The sequence below is a fragment of the Phoca vitulina genome, unplaced genomic scaffold (genome assembly GCF_004348235.1).
Source record: "Phoca vitulina isolate PV1807 unplaced genomic scaffold, GSC_HSeal_1.0 scaffold7, whole genome shotgun sequence".
Lineage (NCBI taxonomy): Eukaryota > Metazoa > Chordata > Mammalia > Carnivora > Phocidae > Phoca > Phoca vitulina.
Window position 1 is genome coordinate 852,273 of NW_022589710.1, and position 24,184 is coordinate 876,456.

At 46.4% G+C, this 24,184-nt stretch overlaps 1 protein-coding gene across 1 annotated transcript; it reads right to left on the reverse strand.

Moving 5' to 3' along the window:
• Positions 1-881: 881 nt before the first annotated feature.
• On the reverse strand, positions 882-22,841 carry CUNH14orf93 (chromosome unknown C14orf93 homolog). Its single transcript, XM_032404736.1, has 7 exons — positions 22,814-22,841; positions 9,453-10,496; positions 6,926-7,246; positions 3,313-3,374; positions 2,985-3,088; positions 1,746-1,858; positions 882-1,470 (listed from the first exon to the last, which is right to left on the reverse strand). Exons 2-7 carry the CDS (start codon positions 10,050-10,052, stop codon positions 1,051-1,053), a joined length of 1,620 nt encoding a protein of 539 aa, XP_032260627.1. The 5' UTR covers positions 10,053-10,496; positions 22,814-22,841; the 3' UTR covers positions 882-1,050.
• Positions 22,842-24,184: the final 1,343 nt, after the last annotated feature.

Genomic DNA, 24,184 nt, shown 5'->3' on the forward strand with positions numbered 1-24,184 from the left:
TTACACCCCCCCCATCATCACCCCCACGGCAGTTCTGTTCACTGTCGACTTAACTGCTTGGCTTCCTGATTAGATAACCAAACCTCTAATCAGCACCTCACCTGATCAACAGTGTACCCACAGCACCTAACACAGTACCTGACACCTAGTAAGTAGTTAGTATTTGTTGTATGACTGAACAGAAAGCCGTTTTTAATTCACAACCCATTCATCAGGCACAAAGTTTGTATGCAAGTGTGTGTGGGTGCATGTGCGTGAGTGTGTGCACCCGCGTGCGCACGCGCGCACACACACACACACACACACACACACACACCCCTTCCTCCAAATACAGCTTGGCTGACAGGACTAAGAAATAGCTACAAAGCCCCATATACTGCTGGGTCACACAGTGGGACAGCAGCTGCCAGTGAGACATGGGAACTCTTTAAGCTTTAATTTCTTCATGTGTTAGATGGGAATAATAAAATCTGCCTTACATAATTCAATAAACAATAGCTATTATATCTGTATCCCAATTCCCAAATAATGGAGCGGTGCTCTGCTCAGAAGACGCAAGCCCATGACTGAAACTGCCCACCAGGGGGCAGTAGGACCCTGGACTGGTCCTGTGGGGCGGCCACTGCAGAGCCAGACCAGCAGTCAGGGTGAAGCAGAAGGTGCAACCAGGGCTGCTTCCCCAGGGCTTTGCGTGAAACCAGAAAAAAACCAACTCTGAGACTGGGGCATATGTCACAAAGGCCTCATGTTTCTTAGACCCATCCTCCTCCTTTCCTCAGCCCAGGCGCCCCGAGGCACTATTTATGCTTAGAAATAAGCATTTTCTGGCTTGCCATTCACAGGGAGCCGGGGAGGTCCCCCTTCTAGGTAAGTCTTTTTACCCCACCACAGCTGCCAGCTTCCACTTCCGTTGGGGACTGTGGTAAGAAGAGAGACAGATTTGCTTTCTCAGACTGCAGAGGACACCTTGTTAATCTGGGAAGCCCCATGGCCACCCATCCCTGGGACATGGGGAGTGGCAGATGCCAGAGTTATTCTTGGTTATAGATTTCATTCATCCTTTTCCACCTTGATTTCAATGAATGAGTTCAAGTCAGGACAGCAGGTTTTGTGGGGTTGGTCAAAGGATGGAGAGACAGGTCCATTCTCATCACCTCCCTCGTCTTCCTCTTCTTGAAAATTAGGATTATAAAGTTCTGGTGGAAGGAGCTGGGCCTCAGCAGAAGGTAATCGGTCTGAGGGAGGCCCATACACACGGTTGGCTTTAGTGCCATGCTTAGAGTTGGCATCCAGGTGGTAGCAGAGCTCTGTGAGGCGCTGGGCCCGGAACCGGGGAGGCCGGGCCACCCAGACACCTGGCTCATTAAGACTGTCCTCTTCATCTGACATCAGCTCTTCTGTCACATCCTTCCACAGGCGTTGGTCCTCAGGTCCAAAATGCCTCATGATGCTGGATCGGTTGGCAAAAAGCTAAGGTAGGGGCCCAGGGCAGAGATAGGAAGAGAAACAAACTATGCATTAGATTTGGGGAGCAGGTTCTCGTAGGAAGAAGGCTGTGTAAAATCTGTGTCTGAGAGAACCTAGCCCCCAAGTCATCTTAGAACCGGCTCCCGCTCCTCCTCCTCTATCTGCCAACATTCCTGGCTCTCAGCCCTATTCTCAGATGCCACGTCCACTGGCCCTTCCCACTGGAGCTTAGTAGGGTTTAGTGTTTAGCATCTTGAAAGGAAGGCCTAGAAACCTACCCGGTATCGGCGACTTCGAAGCTTCTTCTCCTCTTTTTCCTTCAGGCCTTTAAAGGGGTTCAGGGAGTTGCGGTACTCACGCCTCTTAGTGAGGAAGTAGGCTACACAGGCTCCTGAGGAGGGAAAAGGGAGGGGGCAGAGAGCAGGTGCTCAGCCCTTTTTTTCTGCCCTAACACTACTGGCTGGGAGGTGAGCATCACTCTAGATGGTGGGCTTTCTCACAGACCCATAAGCATCTATTTACTCCTCTTTGGTTTGGCTCTCTTTGCTCACCTCCCTGTCCAGACTGACTCCCCCCATATCTCCCACTGGCACACAACAAGTCCAAGCTTCTGTAGCTCCCTCCCCGGACCTGGGCTCCATTAAACCCACTCCCATTCTACTCTGCTGGTAGTGGATTACCAGCGCGTTTTCAGCAGAAGCTTTCTTAATGCTTCAGGGTTAGCTATGGGCAAATAATAGAAGAGTAAGGAAAGTAGAAAACCCAGGAGGTAATATTTAGGGACAAAAGGGCAGGCCTGGATTCTGACTTCCTTTTCCTAACACCCTAGATTCAGGCCCTGCGGAAACATCATGCCTGCTGGTGTTAGCCCTTTCCTTCTCCCATTTTCATTTCAAGTGGGATAGGGGAATTAAAAAAAAGGCAATTAGAAACAATCCTGGGGCGCCTGGGTGGCTCAGTTGGTTGAGCGATTTCGGCTCAGGTCATGATCTCAGGGTCTTGAGATTGAGCCCTGAGTCAGCTCTATGCTCAGCAGGGAGTTTGCTTGAGATTTTCTCTCTCCCTCTGCCCCTGCCCTCACTTACACTCTCTCTTTCTCTAGAATAAATAAATCTTTAAAAAAAAAAGAAGGGGTGCTTGGGTGGCTCAGTCGGTTGACCTTCTGACTTGATTTCAGCTTGGGTCGTGCTCTCGGGGTCCTGGGATCAAGCTGTGTTGGGCTCCGTGCTCAGCGCAGAGTCTGTTTGGGATTCTCTCCCTCCCCCCCCCCCCCAACCCCCGCTCAAATCCCCCGAAAGAAAGAAAGAAAGAAAGAAAGAAAGAAAGAAAGAAAGAAAGAAAGAAAGAAAGAAAGAAAAGAAAAAGAAACAATCCTGCGAAGATGTGAGAATAGCCAAAAAAAATTTTTAAGTCCACTATTTTCAAAACCACCTAAATCATCTCCATTATGCCTCTTCTCTGACCAAGAACAGCGAGTGGAAAAAGAATGAGATGGAAGTTAATTCCGTTTTTCTCACCTTTCAGCTCCTTATCAGTGTAATTGTGGGGACTGGTCACCAGCTCCTGCTTGAGCTTTTCCAGAAGGAACTTCACTACTGAAATATTCCAAGAGGACTTGATGCTGCCACAAAGAAGATCATGAACAAGGCAGTCAGCATATTAAAAGCCAGACAGAGATTCCTGGCACGAATCAACTTTGTGGCAAACTCCCCCGTGGCCAAGGACAGGAGGCAAGGGACAATGGTGAGGGCAAAGCCTTAGCCTCATTATTGTATTGGAGAAGCCCTGTGCTTCCCTCTCGTTGGCAGAGTACCTTGTGATTCTTTTCCCTCAAGAGGATCATACCTTTCAGACCCATTGAATCTCTTGTCATTGGTGATGTGGTTATGCACATTGTGGACCAATTTCTAGGGGAAAAAAACAAAAACAGATTCAAGCCGGGAGTGGATATGATAACACCCTCCTCTATTCCCTAAGCATTGTCCCTATGGGGTTCTCTGCCTGAATCCTTCCCATAGTCTGGGCACCATCTCTGTTCATGCCCCTTCTTAGCCAGAGAGCTTATCCAAGTCAGTATTTTGAATGTCCTCCCTTTTGTGGTCCTTTTCATTTAATTTGTATGGAGACTCCAGGATCATCCCTGGTCTTACTTCTTTTTCTAGGGAATATGATCACTAGGGCAGAAGGTCTCAGACATTTTCACAAACATACTCCTTCCTAATAGCCAGGAGAGAGCAAATATACACCAGGACTACTGCAAGTGGACATTTCTTGAGGGCCGCTACTCTTTACAATATATCTGTATTTCTTTTAATCTAAAAATGTCTTCTTGTAATGAGCACTGGCTGTTATATGCAACTGATGAGTCACTGAACTCTACCTCTGAAACTAACACTACACTATATGTTAATTAATTGAATTTAAATAAAATAAATTTTTTAAAAAATGTCTTCTTAATCTCCTAGTAAAATTGATGACCCAGGAAAATGTCCTAAGTATATTCCTTTGCACATTACCACAAATCTCAAGGGTACACACAGCATGGTCTGAAAAACACAAACCTAAAATAACAGAAATGTGAAATGCAAAGGACCTTGAAGACGCTATCACTCAACCTCCTTTTCACAACATTCAACAGGTTTTCAGCTTTGCTCACATACCTTTAAGAATGGGTTCTCACTACTCTTTTTCGAGTCAGCTTTTTTACTGTTGATTGTTAAAAAGTGTTGCCTTAGACTCCAAAATCTGGCCAGTTTTGCCCCTAACAGCACCTAAAATCTTTGAAGACTCTCATGTATTTTCTAAGTCTTCTATCCAGTCTAAATATCCCCAAGTCCTTCAACCATTCCTTATGACACAATTTCCAGACAGACGCCTCTTGAAACCATCAGGCTCCCTGGCTTGCCAGTGTCCCTTGGACAACGTGGCAGTGGGAACTGAATCTAATGCATCAGTGGAGACCTGGCCGAAGGGAGCATTACTTCCCCGAGTGGCACGCTACACTTCTAGGAATGAAACCCAAGATGGTATTACCTTTCTTAGCAACCCCACCCCTATTCCTAAGGTCACAGTTGTCATTCCTAGTGAGCTTACAGTCAACTCAAGTCCATTTTTCATACGGATTACTATCTCGGCCATTCTGCAACTGTTTTGTTTTTTAAACTTTGATGCAGGATTTTACATTTCTTCCGATTAAATTTAGTTCCGGTGTTTCTGATGGTATTTTCATCCCAAGCTCCCTCAGTCAGTGGAAATTCCCAGTCCCAAACCGATGGACTCATATCCTGATCTCAGGACTTCAGCTTCAATTGAGAAATCCCCAATTTACCCTTCTGCCTCTATGACTGACTGACCATATCAGTTTAGGAAAGTACTGTCAACTTTTTATGGTTAGGGTCTCCACTCTATAAAAAGGACTGTTACGAAATTAGCTTCATATTTGATATCGTTATTTTACCTCTTAGAAGTCCCAATTTAAGGAATCACAAGGGATGGGTGAATGCTTCAGAAAGAATCTGAAAGTGTTGGAAAAAAAAAAAAAAAAGTGGAAGAAAGAAAGAAAAGAAAGAAAGAAAGAGAAAAAAGAGGAGTTGCACCGCTTCCAATTCAAGTGGCTTGGAAGAAATCAGCTGATAAAAATCAAACCAGGCTTGAAGTGGAAAGGGAAAATACTCTAAGACAATAATAAGTGTTAAGACTGTAAAGGCTGCTGGCTCACCCACCTCCTGAGTGAGCTAAAAATAAATACATTTCCCCAAGGGGTGGCTGGGATCAGCCGCATTCCAAGAAATCAGTGGTTCCCCTTTCTGGATCCCCAGCAGCAATCCACAGCGGCCTGAGCAGACTGGAGGGATGCCTCTCTGATTCCTTCCCAGAGCTAAAGGCCTGCAGCTAACCGTCTCCCTCGAAACCACAGTCTGGCACAAGAACATCTGAAACCTTCCTCTGTGATGGGCAGCAAAATTCCCTGACTGGTCCTCAGAGCCTTTTCAAGCAACTGCAACAGAGAGCAGGAGGGGTGAGCCCACTGTCCTCCTGTAAGGTCCTCAGTTCCACCAGGCTCTCCAAAGGGCAGGCAGCAGCCAGGCCTCAACCCCAGACCTCTCACTGGAGGCCGTAGGCAGAAGAACAGGGAGTGGTCAAAAGTCCCATTTTTATGCAAATTGTAATTATCACACATTTATTCATGATTTAAACATTATGAAGTTTTGGGAAATCCCTTGCAGTGCATTTCTAAGTATATGCCTCCATTTCTGTCACTGGCAGTGAGAGTGGCCCTCTTGGGCCAGAAGTTTCTGACAGAAAAACTAAATCCATTCCGTTTTTGATAAGTGAGCTATCCCTGAATATAACCAAAATTGAAAATGAAGGTTAGAAACCAGTTGATTCTGATTATGAATGGTGTCTTCCTTCCCAGGGAAGGAAAGAACCCTTCAATGTAAAAACAAATCAAATGAAAGGGAGGGTAAGAGTCAGGAGCCCTTAGAAAAGGGAAAAAGAAGCAAGAAGTAATGAAAGAAGAATCTCCAGTGAAGATGAAGGAGGTACGCACGGTACCTGGCAGGCTTCAACCTTTACTAAGACTGTGACAAGAGGAAAAGGGCTAGACTGTGACGAGATTTTGGGTGGGTGTGAATGGTGAGCTCCCTTCCTATCCAGAACTCTCCAGTGACTCTACCAGCCATGAGCCAGAGAAGGGAAATGCCTTACAGTCCATATGAACAGGATCTAGCCAAAGAACACCCCGACGGTTATCAGAAAGATGTTTGGGGACACAGAGGTGATCCAAAGGATTATGGTCACCCTAGAGCAGGGTTTCTCAACCCTGGCACTATGGACGTTTTAGGTCGAATCATTGTGGGCGGCTGCCCTGTGCACTGGAGGATGTTTAGGGATGCTCCTGAGGCTCCAAGCCACTCCAAGTTTCAGGCAGAACTGGTTCAGCCCAGTACCTTCCCTGCCAAGAGCTCTTAGAATCCCTAGGCTCGCCAAACCTTTATAACTGAGCTGAGTGTCTAGGGGCCCTCTGCGCCTCTGGAGTTTGGGACTACCTCAGCATACCTTGGCCATTCTGCCAAGGGGCCCCTTGCTGCTTACCCTGAACACTGGTCATCTGCAGGCTACCCCAGTGCTATCCTTCAGTGGTCAGTCTGATCAATCCCTTAAAGATCTTCCCATCAGGACTATTAGCTCACGGGGAGAAGATATGATACAATTCTCTTTTCTTTAAACAGAAGATTTCAATCTATTTGGAAAAGCCTTTAAAAAGTTCCCCAATTAGCAGGGGGTCTGCCTATCCCTAGGGCTATGGACCAATCTGTCTCCTTCTTGCCCCTCCCATTCCAGTAGGATTCAGGATACCATTCATTCAATATGGGATGTTTAAAATCAACCCACACTTCATTCTTCACTTCTCTCTCCAGACTGAAGAAAAATGTATAGAATTGAGCTCACTCACGGAGAGTACCAGATCCCGCTTGCGCCTGGAGTTCTTCTGCCCACTCCCTCTGGTCCTGCATGGGGAAGCGGTAAACCCTAGAGAGTGTCTCAGCTCCCCTGTTCCCCCGGGGCCTGACTCTTCCAAGGCACCATCCAGCACAGCAGCAGCACTGAGCATGTCCTCGGGGCGGGGTGGTGGCAGCTTGCTTCCATTTTCTGGCCCTGTCTCTGAGGTTGCCCGCTGGATAGCCAGTTGTGTGGCTGGTGAGAGCTGCTTGGCATAAGCAGGGACCAGCACCCGCTGTACTGCACCCTCAGAGGCCACATAATCATCCACCAGCTAAGAACATAAAAAAGAATAGCCTATTAGCCATCCAGGCTTAGGGGAACCTGGTCAACCATCATTCTTTGGCCAAGGATAGTGAACAGAGAGTAGAAAGCAGGGGGAATCCAGCACAGTCTTAATGGTCAATAGCTTGTTTCTCTGGGACTCCTACGGGAGTGTTGGCAAATACTTCTTGGATATACAGGGCCTCTCGGGTTGAATCGTTACCCACAGGACTGATTACAAGGACAAGGATTGTTTTGACGCTCTATTTGTGAGGAATCATCTGTGATTTGCTCTTGGGTATAAGAACACTAGCCAGGCAAGTATTTTGTCTAAAAGGGATTGGGGGAGGAAGTGATGGTAAGAAAGGAACACCAAGCAAGAGAAGGAACAAGAAAATAAAATGGTAACAACAAACAGGAGAAAAATGGGAGCAAAGAAGGGAGATATAAAGTCAGAAATTTCTAGAGAGGCTGGCACCAACTGCCTCACCCCACCCCACCCCATTCCCTTCGCAGGACCTCTCTGTGCCCTCACCTTGATTCTGTCCTGGCCGCATCCTACTGTCACTGTCCTGACATCCACTTGCTGCCTGTGCCCTCATTCAAGGACATACGGGGCAGGGAAAGGAAGGAGGGAGGAAGGAGACAGAGAGGGAAGAAAGGAGGGGGGGTTTCTGCAGCCAAGAAAACAAAACAGGGAAAGAAGGGGGAAAAAAAAACACAGAAGCGGGGGAGGAGGCTGAGATTTATAGACCTGTGAGCTGCTTTCTACGCTGTGAAATCTAATTCCATCCTGTCGGCTTGGAAGGCTTCCCTGCCTGACAGAACCAAAGCTCAGGGCATTGCCTGGCCTGGTACCTGGTACTGCCCGCCGCCCCCCTCCTCCCACCTCCCGGCAGCCCCAAACCCTCCCCCCCCACCCCCCAGAGTCCTGGCTGGGCAGAGTGGGGCAAGCGGCAGTGGCCACCACCCACCACATGGCTAGGCCTTCAGGGAGCAGTGACCAGCTGCAGCGTGACACTGGAAGGGGACAGGGGGTTTCTACATTCATTTCTCAGATCTAGCAGATGGGCTGGGAGTTTCCTCCCTCCCATCTCCCCTGTGTGTTCTGCTCCTTTTCTCTTTCCTGGGTGTCTGGGCCTTGTGCCTGTGGAGGGAGGAGGAAAGTGAGGGGGGGGGGAGAGCATGGGGGAGGAGAGCTGACAGACCTCCCACTGTCTCTCAAGTGGTGACACATCTGTTACTTTCCCATCTCTATGATCTCCCTAGTTGCTCCATCTCCTTTCCGTACTTCCATGTGCCACGCTCTGCAGTTTTTACTCCACTCAGCCAGGGTTTTCCTGCTCAGATGGCCCTGAGCAGTAAAGAAACTGAAATAGCACAGTGTACTTCTGTGTCTTTTCCTGCTCACAAAATAGGCGTGCTTGCTTCCCTCCTTCTCCCGACGTGTCTCTCTTCCCAGGAACTCCCAGCCGTCCACTTCTTGTCCTCACGTTTTTCCCTTCCCTCTACCTCCTTCCCACCTTCCCTCACGTTCTCTTGCGCGCGTGGAGTCTCTTGCCATTTAGATTCGCCTTTCCTCTATGCTCTCTTTTCACTTTTCCTCCTTCCTCAACCCTTCATCTCCACCTGCCTCCTTCCCTCCCTACACCTGTCTTTCCGTTCCCTTTGGCCTCTCGCTCTCTCCTTCCTTCCGTCTCCTCCCTCCCCGCCCCTCCCTCTGTCCCTCTCCGGCTCTCCCTCTCTCTCCACCTCTGTCTCTCTCCCCCCCACATTCCCATCTCTCTCTGTACTGAATTGCTCTTGGCAGGCGGAGGGCCCGTGATAAAATATGAATGAGCCGTCTGTGCACCGCAGGCCTCCTAGCTGGGAGAAGCAGAGCCCCCGGAGCAGCGGAGCCAGCTGCGGACGGGAAGGTGGCACGCAGAGCTCCTGGGGGGGGGGGGGGCGGCCACGGCCGGCACCCCGCACACCAGACCCGAGCTCCTGCCACGGAGGCTGCGGTTCAGGGGAAAGCGGGCAAAGCGGGCGAGGGCTGCCTATCCCTGCCGGCAAAGGACGCCTGGTGCGGTCCTGTTTCCGCACAAGGAACACCAAAAAGCAAGGCTGAAGGCTGGAAAGGAACCAGAGGGAGGGAGAAGGAAGAGGGACAGGCCCGGAAAAGCCCACGGGAGCCACCCCACGGCACTCGGGTCCTGCTCTGCGGCCATACTCACGGGATTGAGCAGCGGGGCCGCCTCGCCGGCCGCCAGGGCGCACCCCGGGAGCCGCGCGTCTCTCTGCGCCGCCGGGAAGCCCAAGGGCCCGGGCCCCACGGCCGAGGCGGCTCCCACCTGCCACAGCTCCTCAATCACCACCTGCATGCCGCTGCCCACGCTGTCACACTCCTCTTCCGCCGCGGCCGCCGCCTTGCAGGCCTCCCCAGGGCTCTCCTTGAGAGGCCCCTGCTCCTCGGGCGGGGAGCCGTGCGCCCGGCCGTCCCCGTCTTCATCCGGGGCCGAGGCTTTCCCTTGCCTCAGCTCACCCACCTCCTCCTGGAGACGTTTGAGCAATTCGTTGTTGGCCCGGGCGAGCCCCAGAGCGGCCTCGGCCAGGCCCACGGCCTTTTCCACCCGCTGGTAGATAATGTGCAGGAGCTGCTCTGAACTCTGAACGGCCAGGCCATGTCCGGTCACCGTGATGGGGGTGCTGGCAGGAGGGTTCCCGCCCTGGGAGCCCGTGCTGCTCGCACTGGTCTCGCTTTTGCAGGCGCAGCAGCAGCATCTGGTCTCGCTGCCACCGGGAGGGGAGAAGAGGATGGTGGCGCTGAAGGACATGGCTGATGGCCACAGGAACAACTGGGCTCACACTGCCGGACTGCTCCGAAAGGTGTCCCCAGTCGGCCCGACTCAAGGCGGGTAGGAAGCACTGGCCTCTTTGGATTCACTTCCCTGTGTCATGGAGGGCGACCAGAGGAGCCTGGCCACCAGGCAGTGGGCTGTGTGAAGGAGGAGTAGGCAAGCCGTGCAGGAGCACACCGTCCATGGCTGCCTAGCCTGGGCCTGCAGAGGAGAGATGCCTTCTTCTATCTGCAGATCCCGTGCTCTCCCAGGGCGCTGGGGTCCCACTCACCCCTGACCCAGAGGGTGGTGCCTACACAGGCCTTCCTGCTGAAGACAGTGTCAGGGGGTAGAAGGCATTCTTCCTGCACCCAAGCATGGAACCCCCCGCCACTCCAACCTGAGGAACAGAGAGGGGGACTCAAAAGGACCCACAAGCATCTGGAAAGATGAGAAGATTAAGGAAGAAAATGCAGATCTGTCTTTGCCTCCTCACTATCTTTGCAGTAATAACAGTCATTGCCTTTTGTCTCCTTGACATCATTCCTTAAGGAGTTCAGAACACTTCCCGCAGGTTATCTCAACCACACAGAAACTCTAGGAAACACATATTACCCCAGGTCCACCGAAGAGACATGCTGACGAGTTATAGATCTTTTTCAAGGTCAGAGGGAGACGGCGGAATCCAGTTATTGCTACTTTCAATCTAGTGTTTATTTTTTTAACTGATAACCACTTTTTGTTGACATAAAGAATCACGATTCTACCCTCCCTATAATTTTCTTACAGATGCATTCAGAGTAAGACTCCTAAGTAAGGAATATGCCGACAGGCCTCAACATGTCACCAACCTCACACTATTATATCACTGACGCTTTGGGGTGGGGCAGGGAAAGGAAGGGGAAAGCTGTATCAGAGAATCAAGCTGCGGTGACCCCGGCCGCACAGCCCCCTGGCTCTCACAGTTGTGCATCTGGGCGTCCAGCCTCTGAAGAGGAATCCAGCTGTTCTGAATCCTACAGCTGGTAGCCCCGAGAGAAATCACCTCTGAGGCCCCTCATCTCCACTTCTCAAACTCCTTGAGGGAGGGGCAAAGCTCAAAAGGCATGCTTAAATAGCTCAGTGCTGCCACTTTGCCCACATGACCAGCCCCATTGAAGAGGAAACCAGAATATCAATGATAAACCAAACTGCCTCACTTTTGAATCACCGTAGGTAAGCAACTAAACTACTCTAGAAGGAAAAGAAAAAAGGTAAGGGAGGGTTGGATTGTACGACTGAGAACAGTCCAAGGAGCTTCATGTTGTCTTTGCTAAATACTTGATTATAGAAAAAAGAATCCTCTGCCTGAAGCCCCCTAAGTGACAGAATCTTATGTTTAGAGTTTCCACAAGAGATACATTTCCATCTTACCCTGTAAATTATATCATAACATCACAATTAAAAAAAAGAGGAGGAGGGGCGCCTGGGTGGCTCAGTCAGTTAAGCGTCTGCCTTTGGCTCAGGTCATGATCCCGGGGTCCTGGGATCGAGCCCCGCGTCGGGCTCCCTGCTCAGCGGAAAGCCTGCTTCTCCCTCTCCCACTCCCCCTGCTTGTGTTCCCTCTCTCACTGTGTCTCTCTCTGTCAAATAAATAAAATCTTTAAAAAAAAAAAAAAAGAGGAGGTGGGTAAGAGAATTTTCTATATATTGAGATTTGGGGGCTTTTTTGAATCAGCAATCTCATTTCAGAAACAGGTAATATCGATGCCTCTGCGGTACTAAAACATAAATCTGACAATGCATTTTCATTACATTTGGTTAATAAAGAATAGTCTTTGATTTGCTCTTTCTAATATATATATGTATGTATGTATGTGTGTGTGTGTGTGTGTGTGTGTGTGTGTGTGTATAAAACAAAACAAAACAAAACGTTTTCTGTGCCAGGTATTCTACTTATAAGAACTTCACTCAAATCCATCTGCAGCTTCTCTGTCATTAGAGTCACTGGAAGGCACAGCTTAACCTAAAACTAAAGGTTAGAGGAAAGCACTAAGCAAGTCCTGTGTCAGTTTATGGATGAATCATTTATATAACCTTTCCCTTCCTAAATAAGGGCCTTCACTGTTCTTTTTTTATTATTATTTAAAGATTTTATTTATTTATTTGACAGAGACACAGCGAGAGAGGGAACAGAAGCAGGGGGAGTGGGAGAGGGAGAAGCAGGCTCCCCACGGAGCAGGGAGCCTGATGTGGGGCTCGATCCCAGGACCCTGGGATCATGACCTGAGCCGAAGGCAGATGCTTAACGACTGAGCCACCCAGGCGCCCCGGGCCTTCACTGTTCTTGCAGGGTTTTTAGCCAACATCATGCAAGGAGTTTAATCTGAACCGTGGCTATTGTGAGAAAAAGACAGTTATGTAGAAGATAAGATACAAATGGTTGCCAGTTGGGTTCAGTATATGTAAAATCAGAAACTAAGATGCATCAGGTTGGCACACTGGGTGGGTACCCCTTCTGGTACCAAAATGACAATGGCTACGTTCTTGCCCCCAACACTTACTCTTTCTTGCAAGAGGCCTTAACCCCTGCCAGTGCTGTGCCTGCCTCGAGCCCTTCCTTCCCCCTTGAATGGTCATTCCCAGGTCATCATTCCAAAACAGCACTGAACTGGAAATTTAAAATATGTGTGTGTGTGTGTGTGTGTATTTCTCATCCTGCTGCACTACTTAACAGCTGTGTGAACTTGGAAAAATGATTCCCTTTTCTGAGCCCCAGTGCTCTTCTGTCTGCCTACTTGGAGTATTTTTGTGATGATTATACATACATAATGTATGTAAGGCACCTACAGAGTGCTGGCACATGGTCAGCGCTCCGCAAATAGCAGCTGGATGATACGATTATTCCTGAAATATTTTGTGTTCCCATCCTGGAACCCCATCCTGATTTCCCAATCTTGAAAAAAATGCAATGGCTTGAAATGGAACTTGGGGGACTTCCCGCTAAATTTAATAACAAATTTCTAAGACACAATAAATTCAAGTCTACAAAGAGGCATGTATACATATAAAAGCTTCTATGATATACATTAGACAAGTTATTGAGAAAACAGAGTATTTGCAGGGGTGCCTGGGTGGCTCAATCGCTAAGCGTCTGCCTTCTTTGGCTCAGGTCATGATCCCAGGGTCCTGGGATCAAGCCCCGCATCGGGCTCCCTGCTCAGTGTTCCCTCTCCCACCCCCCCTGCTTGTGTTCCCTCTCTTGCTGTGTCTCTCTCTGTCAAATAAATAAAATCTTTAAAACAAAAAACCCAGAGTATTTGCAATTTATTACTCTCATGAACTGGCTTTAGACTGGGGATAATATACAACTCTGCTAGCTTTTAATGATAAATATATTTTCATATTTGTGTTGACATAAAAAATCATGATTAGGGGTGCCTGAATGGCTCAGTCAGTTAAGAGTCTGACTCTTGATTTTGGTTCAGGTCATGATCTCAGGGTTCGAGATTGAGCCCTACATCGGGCTCTGTGCTGGGTGTGGAGCCTGTTTAAGATTATCTCTCTCCCTCTCCCTTTGCCCCTCCCCCCACCCTAAATCATGATTCTACCGTCTCTATAATTTTGTTCCTCAATTTCTTTCTGCTTTTCTACTTTGTGTATTAACCTAACTACGTCTGGGGTGCCTGGGTGGCTCAGTCGGTTAAGCATCTGCCTTCGGCTCAGGTCATGATCTCAGGGTCCTGGGATCAAACCCGGAGTGGGGCTCCCTGCTCAGCAAGGAGTCTGTTTCTCCCTCTTCTCTGCCCCCTCCCCTGCTCGTGCTCTCTCTCACACACACACTCTCTCTCAAATAAATAAAGCTTAAAAAAAACCCTAACTATGTCCATTTTATTTATTTTTAATTATTATTATTTTTTGAGGGGGGAGGGGCAGAGAGAGAGGGAGAAAATCTTAAGCAGGCTCCATGCCCAGCACAGAGCCCGACTCGGGGCTCAATCTCACAACCCTGAGATCATGACCCGAGCTGAAATCAACAGACACTTAACTGACTGAGCCACTCAGGTGCCTCTAACTATGTCCATTTTAGAACGTCACATTCAGAGCAACAATTGGTGTTTTTTTTTTTTTAATTAACCTGTCTATATAAATCTGGTACAGTGCAGTGTAGCACAATGGGTATTCAAATAACTCTTATTTGGTTTCTGTGGACATTCCTGCTGACTTAATTGTACTGGCTCCTATATCCACTTAAGCTCTAAGACATTGAAATGAAAGGACAAGGAAAGAAAGGAGAGTCAGCAGGTAATAAAGGAATCTTTCACATTATAATATTTAATAACCAGATAACAACTTAAATGCTGGATAAGTTGGATTAAAAATAAAACAAAGCACAAATTTCATTAGCTACATACATCCCCACTAGAGAAAAAAAAACAAGTTGAAAAAAAAAGTTTCTAAAAATTCTCTGTATGCAAGGCCATGCTGAAGGATGAGTCACCAAAATGGATTGCCACCGCTAAGTACTCAAATGAAGGGAAGACAAAGTCCCTACATGCAAGGAGCTTATAGCATATGTGAGAATGGAATGTTTAAGGAACAAAGCAAAATACAAGTGCCTAAAAATATGGTGCAGACAAAAATTCTTGAGGCGATAGTTTAAAATAATGGAAAGATAATAGAATGAAATCATATGAGAAAGGGGTCTTACAGAAGAAAAACCTCCAACTGAGCCTTGGGCAATGTACAGAAGGAATTGGTAGGGTGGAAAGAAGACGTGAGAGATGAAAGGAAAAACAAACATTACAGGAATTTACAAGGTGCATGTGCGAGGTCAGAGCAAAGGTATGGAAAGCTGACATAGGACTTTGAAAACCATGTTAAGGAAACTTCTAGTGTAGGGGTCAGCAAACCTTTTCCTTTACATAAAGGACCAGACAGTAAGTAATTCTGGCTTTGCAAGTCATGTGGCTGCTGTCACAACTACTCAGCTCTGCCATTGTAGCACAAAACAGCCACGGACAATACATAAACATGACAATACATAATGAGCACAACTGTGTTCCAATAAAACTTTATTTATGGACAGAGAAATGTCATCAGATATTATATTTAACACTTACATTAAGAAATATAAAAGCCAGTCTTAGGTCACGGGCCATACAAAAACAGATGGCAGGCCAGCCAGCCTATGGGCTGCAATTTGCTGACCCCTGTCTTAGATACCTAGTGGAAGAGTTAGAGATTATTAGCAGACTCTTCAATCCTGAAGTGAGTTGAGAATGAGGGTTGTGGATATGAAGTTTCAACATCCTGAAGGAAGACCTGATAATATTTCTTTACTTAATAAATATGGGGGACAGAAATATTGGCTAAGATTTATCAACCTGAGGGTCAGCAGATGGTACCATTGACAGAATGATAGAAATGAGAAAGTTGAGGTGGCCTAGTTGGTTGGGCGCCCGGTTCTTGGTTTCGGCTCAGGTCATGACCTCATGGGTTGTGGGATTGCCCCCACATCGGGTTCTGTGCTCAGTGGGGAACTCGCCTGAGATTCTCTCCCTCTCCCCCTCCCGCCCACCCCCTGCTGACATGTGCACATGTGCACACACACTCTCTCTCTCAAATAAATAAATTCTAAAAAAAAAAAAAAGGAAATGAGGACATTGAGAGGAAGCACCACCATGTTAGGGAAGATGTGTATGTACGTATGTATTTTTTTCTTTTAAGATTTTATTTATTTATTTATTTGACAGAGAGAGACTCAGCGAGAGAGAGAACACAAGCAGGGGGAGTGGGAGAGGGAGAAGCAGGCCTCCCGCGGAGCAGGGAGCCTGATGCAGGGCTTGATCCCAGGACCCCGGGACCATGACCTGAGCCAAAGGCAGACGCTTAACGACTAAGCCACCCAGGTGCCCCCCCCCCTTTTTTTTTTTAAAGATTTTATTTATTTATTTGACAGAGAGACACAGTGAGAGCAGGATCACAAGCAGGGGGAGAGGGAGAGGGAGAAACAGGCTTCCCGTGGAGCAGGGAGCCTGACGCGGGACTCGATCCCAGGACCCTGGGATCAGGACCTGAGCTGAAGGCAGACGCTTAATGACTGAGCCACCCAGGCGCCCCAAGGCGCCCCTATTTATTATATTTTAGGGAGCTCTATGCCCAACTTGGGGCTTGTACTCACCACCCGGAGATCAAGAGTCACATAATCTACCAACTGAGCCAGCCAGGCACCCCAGATGTGTATTTACTTAACAAGTTAAATTTCAAACTGATAACAACATCGTTAAATGGATGTCCTGATAGCAACTGACTAGGACCTAAAAAAAAAACCCAGAGGAAGGTCAGAGCTGGAACGCAGATTTAGAATCTTTAGCAGGAGGGTTGCAGTTGAACCTGAGAGAGTGAATGCACTCTCCCAGGAGTAAGGATAAAGTGTGAAATGCAAAGGCCAAGGACAGCGCTTAAAGCCACTCTGTGCAAGAGGCTTCATTAAAAGAGAAGAATGGTCAGTGAGGTGGGAGAAAAAGAGTGTTATGAAAGCCAAAGTAGAAAGAATTTCAAGAACGTGGATCTAATCAACTGTGACAGGTGCAGCAGAATGGCTAAAAAAGATGAAAATTAAGGAGATACATTTTATTTGTCTGTGATGGTCATTGGTCATGATCAGAGAGGTAATTTTTCAGTGAAAGTAATACTATGCAGTAGATGAAAGAGGAATTGATGGAGAGAAAATGCAAACAAGACATGAAGTCAAGTCTTCTAGAGTTTAGTTATGAAAGGAAGGAAATAACAAGGAAGTCAGAAGAGGCTCTAGAGCTTTACTACACTTACAAAGCAGAAGGAAAAAGGTCAGTGATTTCTGTGACATTAGCCACAGCAACATTTTTCTAGATATATCTCCTGAGGCAAGGGAAACAAAAGCAAAAATAAACTACTGGGGAGCGCCTAAGTGGCTCAGTCGGTTAAGCGTCCGACTCTTATTTCGGCTCAGGTCATGATCTCAGGGTAATGAGATTGAACCCTTCTTCAGGCTTTGCACTGGGCGTAGAGCCTGCTTAAAATTCTCTTCCTTTGCCCCTCCCCCCTTCCTCTCTAAAAAACAAACAAACAACAACAAAACTATCGGGACTACATCAAAACAAAAAAGTTCTGTACAGCATAGGAAACAGTCAACAAAACTAAGACAACCTACTGAATGAGAGAAGATATTTGCAAATAACATATCCAATAAATATCCAAAATATAAAGAACTTATACAACTCAACACACAAAAAAACAAATAATCCAATTTAAATATGGGCAGAAGACATGAAGAGACATTTCTCCAAAGAAGATGGCCATAGGGATGACCAACAGACACATGAAAAGATGCTCAACATCACTCATCATCAGGGAAATGCAAATCAAAACCACAATGAGCTATCACCTCACACCTCTCAGAATGGCTAAAATCAAAAACACAAGAAACAACAAGTGTTGGTGAGGATGTGGAGAAAAAGAAACCCTGTGCACTGTTGTTCGGAATGCAAATTGGTGCAGCCACTCTGGAAAACCGTATGGAGATTCCTCAAAAATAGAACTACCAAGGGTACCTGGCTGGCTCACTCAGTAGAGCACGTGACTCTTGATCTCAGGGTCATGAGTTCAAGCCCCAGGTTGGGTGTGCAGCCTACTTAAAAAAAAAAAAAGAACAAGACTTGAAAGAAAGAAAGAAGGCCGTGAGAAAGTAAAGGATGAAGATATTAGAAAAGAATTTAAGTTTTCTTCTAGGAAGGATCCTCCCAATGTGAGAAGGAAGGAATGGTAACTTTTCCCTGAAACTGTAGAGAAGAAAAAATGAATACAGGGCAAAAATTCTTTGAGGTGGAGATAGGAAGACAAAGAGATATACTATTGAGACTCTCTTTTTACTTAGAGGCAGACTTTCCTCAGTATGAATAATCCAGATTGATAACAGAACTTTATTATAAACAGTGCTGCATTATTTGTTGTTACAACCTGTTAAATCCTTTTCTAACGCTCCCAAACTAACATAATTAATTATTCTTGCTTTTTTCCAGCACTGGCTTACGGTTCTAGAGCCCATTTAACCCTGCCAACATTATTAAGGTGCATAAACTTTATTCTAATATCTTTATTTTACTTCTCAAAATGTGTAACTTTAATTCAATAACCCATGAAGCAATCCATGGAATGTTTGGCAAAGCAATGGTTAACTGAAGTAAATTATCTGGGCAGTATATAAACCATCATTATTAAACATTTTAATATGGTCAACTTTTGCAATTTCAGATTGCTAATTTATTTTCAAGCCAATAATTCATATTTTCATTCCAGAAAGAAAAAAAAAAAGGAATAAACTAAGGTTGACCGCCACAGAATAATATACAGGCCATTTGCAAAATGCTATCAACTTTTAGAATTCAGTGTTAAGAAAAAGATCTCTAATCTTTTGATGAGTTGCCAGCACAAAATGACAGGAGCTGTCAAACTTAAGTTTCCATAAAATATATATTTGGGCTTCATTCAGTGTCTAATTTTAACACATGTGAAAGGGGCCCGGAAAATGTACTTTTCGGTAATTTTGGTATTTTCTTCATAAATATTTAGATAAAGGGGCGCCTGGATGGCTCAGTCGTTAAGTGTCTGCCTTCGGCTCAGGTCATGATCCCAGGGTCCTGGGATCCAGCCCCATATCGGGCTCCCTGCTCAGCCGGAAGCCTGCTTCTCCCTCTCCCACTGCTTGTATTCCCTTTCTCGCTGTGTCTCTCTCTGTCAAATAAATAAATAAAATCTTTAAAAAAAATAAATATTTAGATAAAAAAGAAAGAAAAGTCATCTTCTTCAGACAGTTCAGGGTGAGACTGTCCATAATCTTAACTACGCCTTTCCTCCCAAGTCACATGTATTTGTGTTAGAACTAAATATATCATCCTCTTGGCAGCTCCCTTGCTTGCTTTCAACCCATTCTGAGCTTAGAATTTTTTGCATGACTGAGTTCACCTCCAAACTATGAAAAATAAAAGTTTCCTCACTATTTAATAGATGTGTATGATATGGTATCACTCTGATGATATATGTCTTTGTAATGGGCCCTTGGCTCATTCAGGGTCACGCTAGCAATGGACTTCCTTAAATGTGATTACTGAAAGCACAGCAATTCATACCATAATTTTCATTTTAAGAAATAAAGAGAGGAAAATGGCCACTTAAAGCTCGAGCCGTGCTGGTCAGCCCTGCTCCTCCACTTGGAGGTGCAATATGGCTCACCTGTTTCTATCAAGAAAGAGCCCCTTTATCACACCAGAGCAAGTAAGCAAATACCAGAAAATATTATTTTCCTACATTTTGAAAGATCGACCCATCTACTGCTCTGCAGAGAAAATCTAAGACCTCATTTTCAGGGGTTAAAAAAAGAGAGAGAGAGAGATGTAGATCTAAGAGGAGAATGAGATCCCAAAAAAAGACCTCCACTAATCCGAAGATTTCAAGTATACTTGTATAGTGGTTTAAGAGTTTTTAGCCTAGTGTAGCCGTCTTTTTAATTTACATTTGTTAAAATGCAACTTGCTAAGATTGGTTTAAGATTTTCATAGAAATGTACCTGACATAAAGGACAAGTCCTGCATTTCTGGATCAACTGAGAAAGATGAAAAGCTAGCTCCTAAAGCTACATCACGTGCCCTGAGCCCTCGGTAAATGTTGATTAAATATTAGTCAGAGATGACAAGGTGGGCACCAGAGACAGCAGAACCATTTCTGACACTGGGAGAAGAGAGCTCGAGCACTGCCCTCGGGTCAGGCCGCACGGGTCAGGGCGACTCGCCCCTGAGCCCCACCGCAGAGTGCCCTGGGGGTTCCGGGGGAAAGGGGTGTAGCGGCAAACAGCCCCGTGGCCCGAGGCGCGGTCGGGGATCTCGCCGGGTCACCGTGGGTAGACTCCGTGGCCACAAAAGCTCTGCGGACTTGGGCTGAGAGCCGCCGGGAACTTCCCGCTGCGGTCCGGCTCTGGCAGCCCTACAGGTGCTCCGTCCCGGGTGTTCCACCGCGTGTGCCCGGCGCCGCCGCTCCAGCTGACTCAGCGGCGCCTACACGAGCGCGCAGCCTCGCAAAGAAGACGGCGGCGCCGGCCCGTGTACCCCGCCAGCGCGCGCACGCGGGGAGGCACCGCCCCGCCTGTCCCTGGCTCCCGGTGATTGGCGATTGGACGATGAGGGGAGCAGGGCAAGGGACGTTATTGGCTGCAATCCGCAATCACTCAACGAGCCAGGGAGGGGAGGGGCCACCTCAGGGAGGGACACGACTGCGAGGCTTTTTCAAGGCCGTCAGGCGCCATTTTTAGCTTATTTTGTTTTGTTTACTCGGGTTAGTTCTTTGATGCTTACAAAGCTGCGTGTACACGATTATAAATTCAGTGCCACAAATAGGTCTCATACATTTGGTGGTAGAAGGCTTAAAATTTCTGTCGGCCATGGTTACGGGTCTTTCAGATACCACTAGCAAAGTGGCAGTTCCCCTTAGTTCAAAGTTTTAATCTCTAGGAGCCCCGCGATTCCCAGTCAACCGAGTTTAGCTGTGCTTTGGTAGGAAGACAAAGCCAACGATATGTTCGTGGGACTCAAAGCAAGGACACTGGACATGAGTCTAGATTCCTAGGAAAAATCAAATAGCTTAGCAAGTCAGAGGCTTGGGTTGTGTACCTCTCTGGGACGAGCGCTCTCTCCCGAGAAGCTGAAGAGTGATGACCTGCAGTGATGTGGAAAAGAATTAGAACAAAACTCCATTAAAAATTCCCAGCGCTGCCGCCATCACAAAGTCATTGGAATCTGACTAGATTTCAAAGATACGCATGCAGGTCTAAACTTGTGGAATGATCCATATTTGAGACAGTATTTATTAAGTACTGATCTGACTTGCACTGTCAGGAAATAAAAATACACCCAGTACAGGTAAGAAGCCCAGAGAGCCCACAGAGGGCCACTTTCATTATAATGAATTTCAAGACCTGGACAAATAATCTTAAAGCTGTTGTTGAGGCGTCCTAAATACTACTTGAAACTGAGTAGGGCGCTGGCTGAGGAATGGAAATGTATTACCATCATCCTACAGAGGCTTTGTTGTAATTAAATTTGAACTCTACAGTAGATCCTTTTTTATATCCTGGTTGCTACTTCACTGGTGACATTCCAGTTTCTCCCTCATCACCCCATACACTTCCTATGCTTTCACTCCAATCTGTGAAACAGATTTGAATATATTTTCCATATGACTCCTAATAGGAGACAGTGGTTCAGTAACAGAATGAAGTGAGACTATGGCTCACATAACAGGCTTTGCTCTGAGCCTGTTTTGTCCTCTGATTCTTTTACTCTTTTCTCTTGACTCTTAGACCTGGGGAGAAGGCTACTCAATCCAAAAATGCAACACGATAACCACAATGCATTTCTTATCCCCCTCCTATGTATTATTTGCCTTTGCCTCCTCTTCGCCCCTCCCCCATCACAACCACCATGAACGGTTTTTGAGAATTGGACTTGACTGGATTATTTTCCTGACACTTTGCCAGCTGTGGAGCTTTTCGAACAAATCCCAACCTATAAACGACCATTTTGTCAAAAAGCCAAGAGAGAACTTCCCCTCTGAACACACCAACCAAACCACACATGAAGGCCAAAATATACACAGCTGTACATTTAAGAACGTGAGACAATAAAAAGCAAAACCACTTAAGGCAAAACAGTCACTAAAGAAGGCTTTGAACCACAGATTCAGTAAATTGCCTACTCTCATTTGCCACATGGACTATATACTCCCTGGCAATTATTTAATTATTCACTAATCTGATACTTTAAAAGAGGAGTAGAAAAATACAGTAAATGCACATAAAATGAAAGTGCCTAAGTATGCTAAGCATAGGATTTCTTCTAAGCTCTAATTTGCACACGAAATCCTGTTTGGATCACATTTGGGAACACAACAGAAAAAAAAATCACATCCTAATAAGGGCTACTTTGCACACATAAAATCAAAGGTAATCTCTTTTGAAAACAAAATCTGATATGGCACATATACACATACTGTACATATACACAAAGCACAAACCCCAAGATAAATCTTTATGAAATCATTTGCTTCAAAACACACACACAAACACACACACACAATGTCTTCATGAAAATGTAAGACACATTTGTAAGAAGGGTTTTGCCCCCCTCCCCGGGGAGATGAGTGTCTCAATTATAATATCCAAACATTTTTAACCTATTGGCCTTGGACAATTGCCACATTAAAGCCACTTGGTTTTGGTTCTGGGGGAGGGTGTGTAAAACGCACGCAAACAGCTTTGTGAGGGAGTCTCAATTCTCCGCTTCTTTCGACGTTGCCCTTGACGTTGCTCGTGGCAGAAATTTACATTATCCCTTCACCCCGCCTTAAAAAAAAAAAATCTATACTCCCCAAGCGGCTGAATTTTTTAAATACCTCGACCATAAAAATTTACCAGTTTTTAAAATGTGATAACAAAAAGAAAAAAAAAATCTCTATAAATTTGGCTGGAAATAGTTGTACACGGCCATCCGGCTTCTCAACTTCTTGGTATATTTAAAACCTTGACCAGGAAAAAAGAAAGAGGAAGAGAGACAGAAAAAGAAATGGGGGAAAGCGCAAATTCCCCTTAGCAACAGTTTCCTCACCCCAGCACTGCCACAGATCTCTATTTTTAAAAATTTTGAAAACACACACAAGATTAAGGAGGGAAAAAAATGGAAAAAGGATACCCGAAGGTCGTATGGCTCTTTGTATTCGTGTGTGTGCAAAAAGGAGGACTCGCGGCGCCCGAGCCGGCAAGCCCCGCCCCTCCCCGGACGCCCTCCCGGATTGGTCGCCGGCGGCCGCCGGGCGCCCCTCCCGCAAGCACACGCGCCGCGCCCGAGGCTGGGTCCCCAGGGGGCTCCTGAGGGCCCCCCGACCCCCGACCCCCTCCCAGCTGGACCCTGGCGGTCGGCTCGCATCTATCCCCTTCCCCACCTCTCTCGCTTTCCTTTCACTTTCTCACCCTCCTCACCCTTTCCCATCGTCCTTTCTCAGTGAAACGAGGCCCTCGGCATCGATTACGAGTAACAGTTCAGTGAGCGAGCTCCTTCTGACAATTTGCTAAACTTGGTTAGCTAGCTAGTCAGTAAAATTTCAGACTGGAATTAGGCATCAAGGACTTGGTGCGTCGGCCTGAGCTCATGATTTCCAGGTAGAACGTCTCTGGGTCGTGTCTGTTGCTTGACACTCCCACCTTTACATGAACGAACATTTCAAGCAAGGTGGAGGACAAAATAGACTTCCGGCGTTGCTTTTGCTCAGCCTGAGCCTCCAGTTTTTCTCTACCTGGCTAAAATAGCATTCCCAGGAACCTAAAATGGCTCCCCTTTCCCTCCTGTGTGAGGACCTGGTGGCCTGTACTTGAATGTTAAACCACGCATAATCTGGTCCCACACCCTGGTTTGTGCTTGGTTCCCACTGCCCTCACCTTTTCAGCCCCGAATTATTCCTTTGCTCAAGTGCTCCTGTCTGCTTGGAATAATGCCTGTTTCGTCTTCTCTGACTAGTCAGTTTTTACCCATTCTTCTTCAGCTATTTTCAGTCAGCACAGACCATTTCCTTCTCCCCTATCAGCATGAACTTCAGGCTTTCTCGGGTTAGTGGCACTTAACTCTAACTTGATTGTTTCACATACTTTAGTGATTTCACACTAGTAAGCTGTTCGAGATCAGAGATCATATCTTAAACTTCTTTTTCCGTTCAGGAACTGGTTGTTGTTGTTGTTTTTGTTTAATTCTTACTTCAGCAGCTGGCATAATTGTAGACATTTGGTAAGCACTGGGAAAAAATCGTTTATAATTAAATGAGTGAATTTTTTTCTAGCTAAGACACAAATTTTTGAAACTCAGATCCCACAACAAGAATGTGCCTTCTATAGTAATGGTTCATGAGCACTTACTGTGCAAGGGTTGTTCTGAACACTTCACAAATATTAATTTATTTAATCTCCTCAGTAGTGGGGAGGTACTATGTTTTTCCCCATTTTGTAATGTATTTTTCTCTCTCTCTTTATTTTAAGTAGACTCCACCCCCAACATGGGGCTTGAACTCATGAC

Excerpts from the sequence above, each read along its gene's own strand:
- CUNH14orf93 (XM_032404736.1), bottom strand. The coding sequence starts at position 10,052 with ATGTCCTTCAGCGCCACCATCCTCTTCTCCCCTCCCGGTGGCAGCGAG. Across the intron at positions 7,247-9,452 it reads CGGCCCCGCTGCTCAATCCC|CTGGTGGATGATTATGTGGC; the intron begins GTGAGTATGGCC and ends TTATGTTCTTAG. Across the intron at positions 3,089-3,312 it reads AGATTCAATGGGTCTGAAAG|CATCAAGTCCTCTTGGAATA; the intron begins GTATGATCCTCT and ends TCTTTGTGGCAG.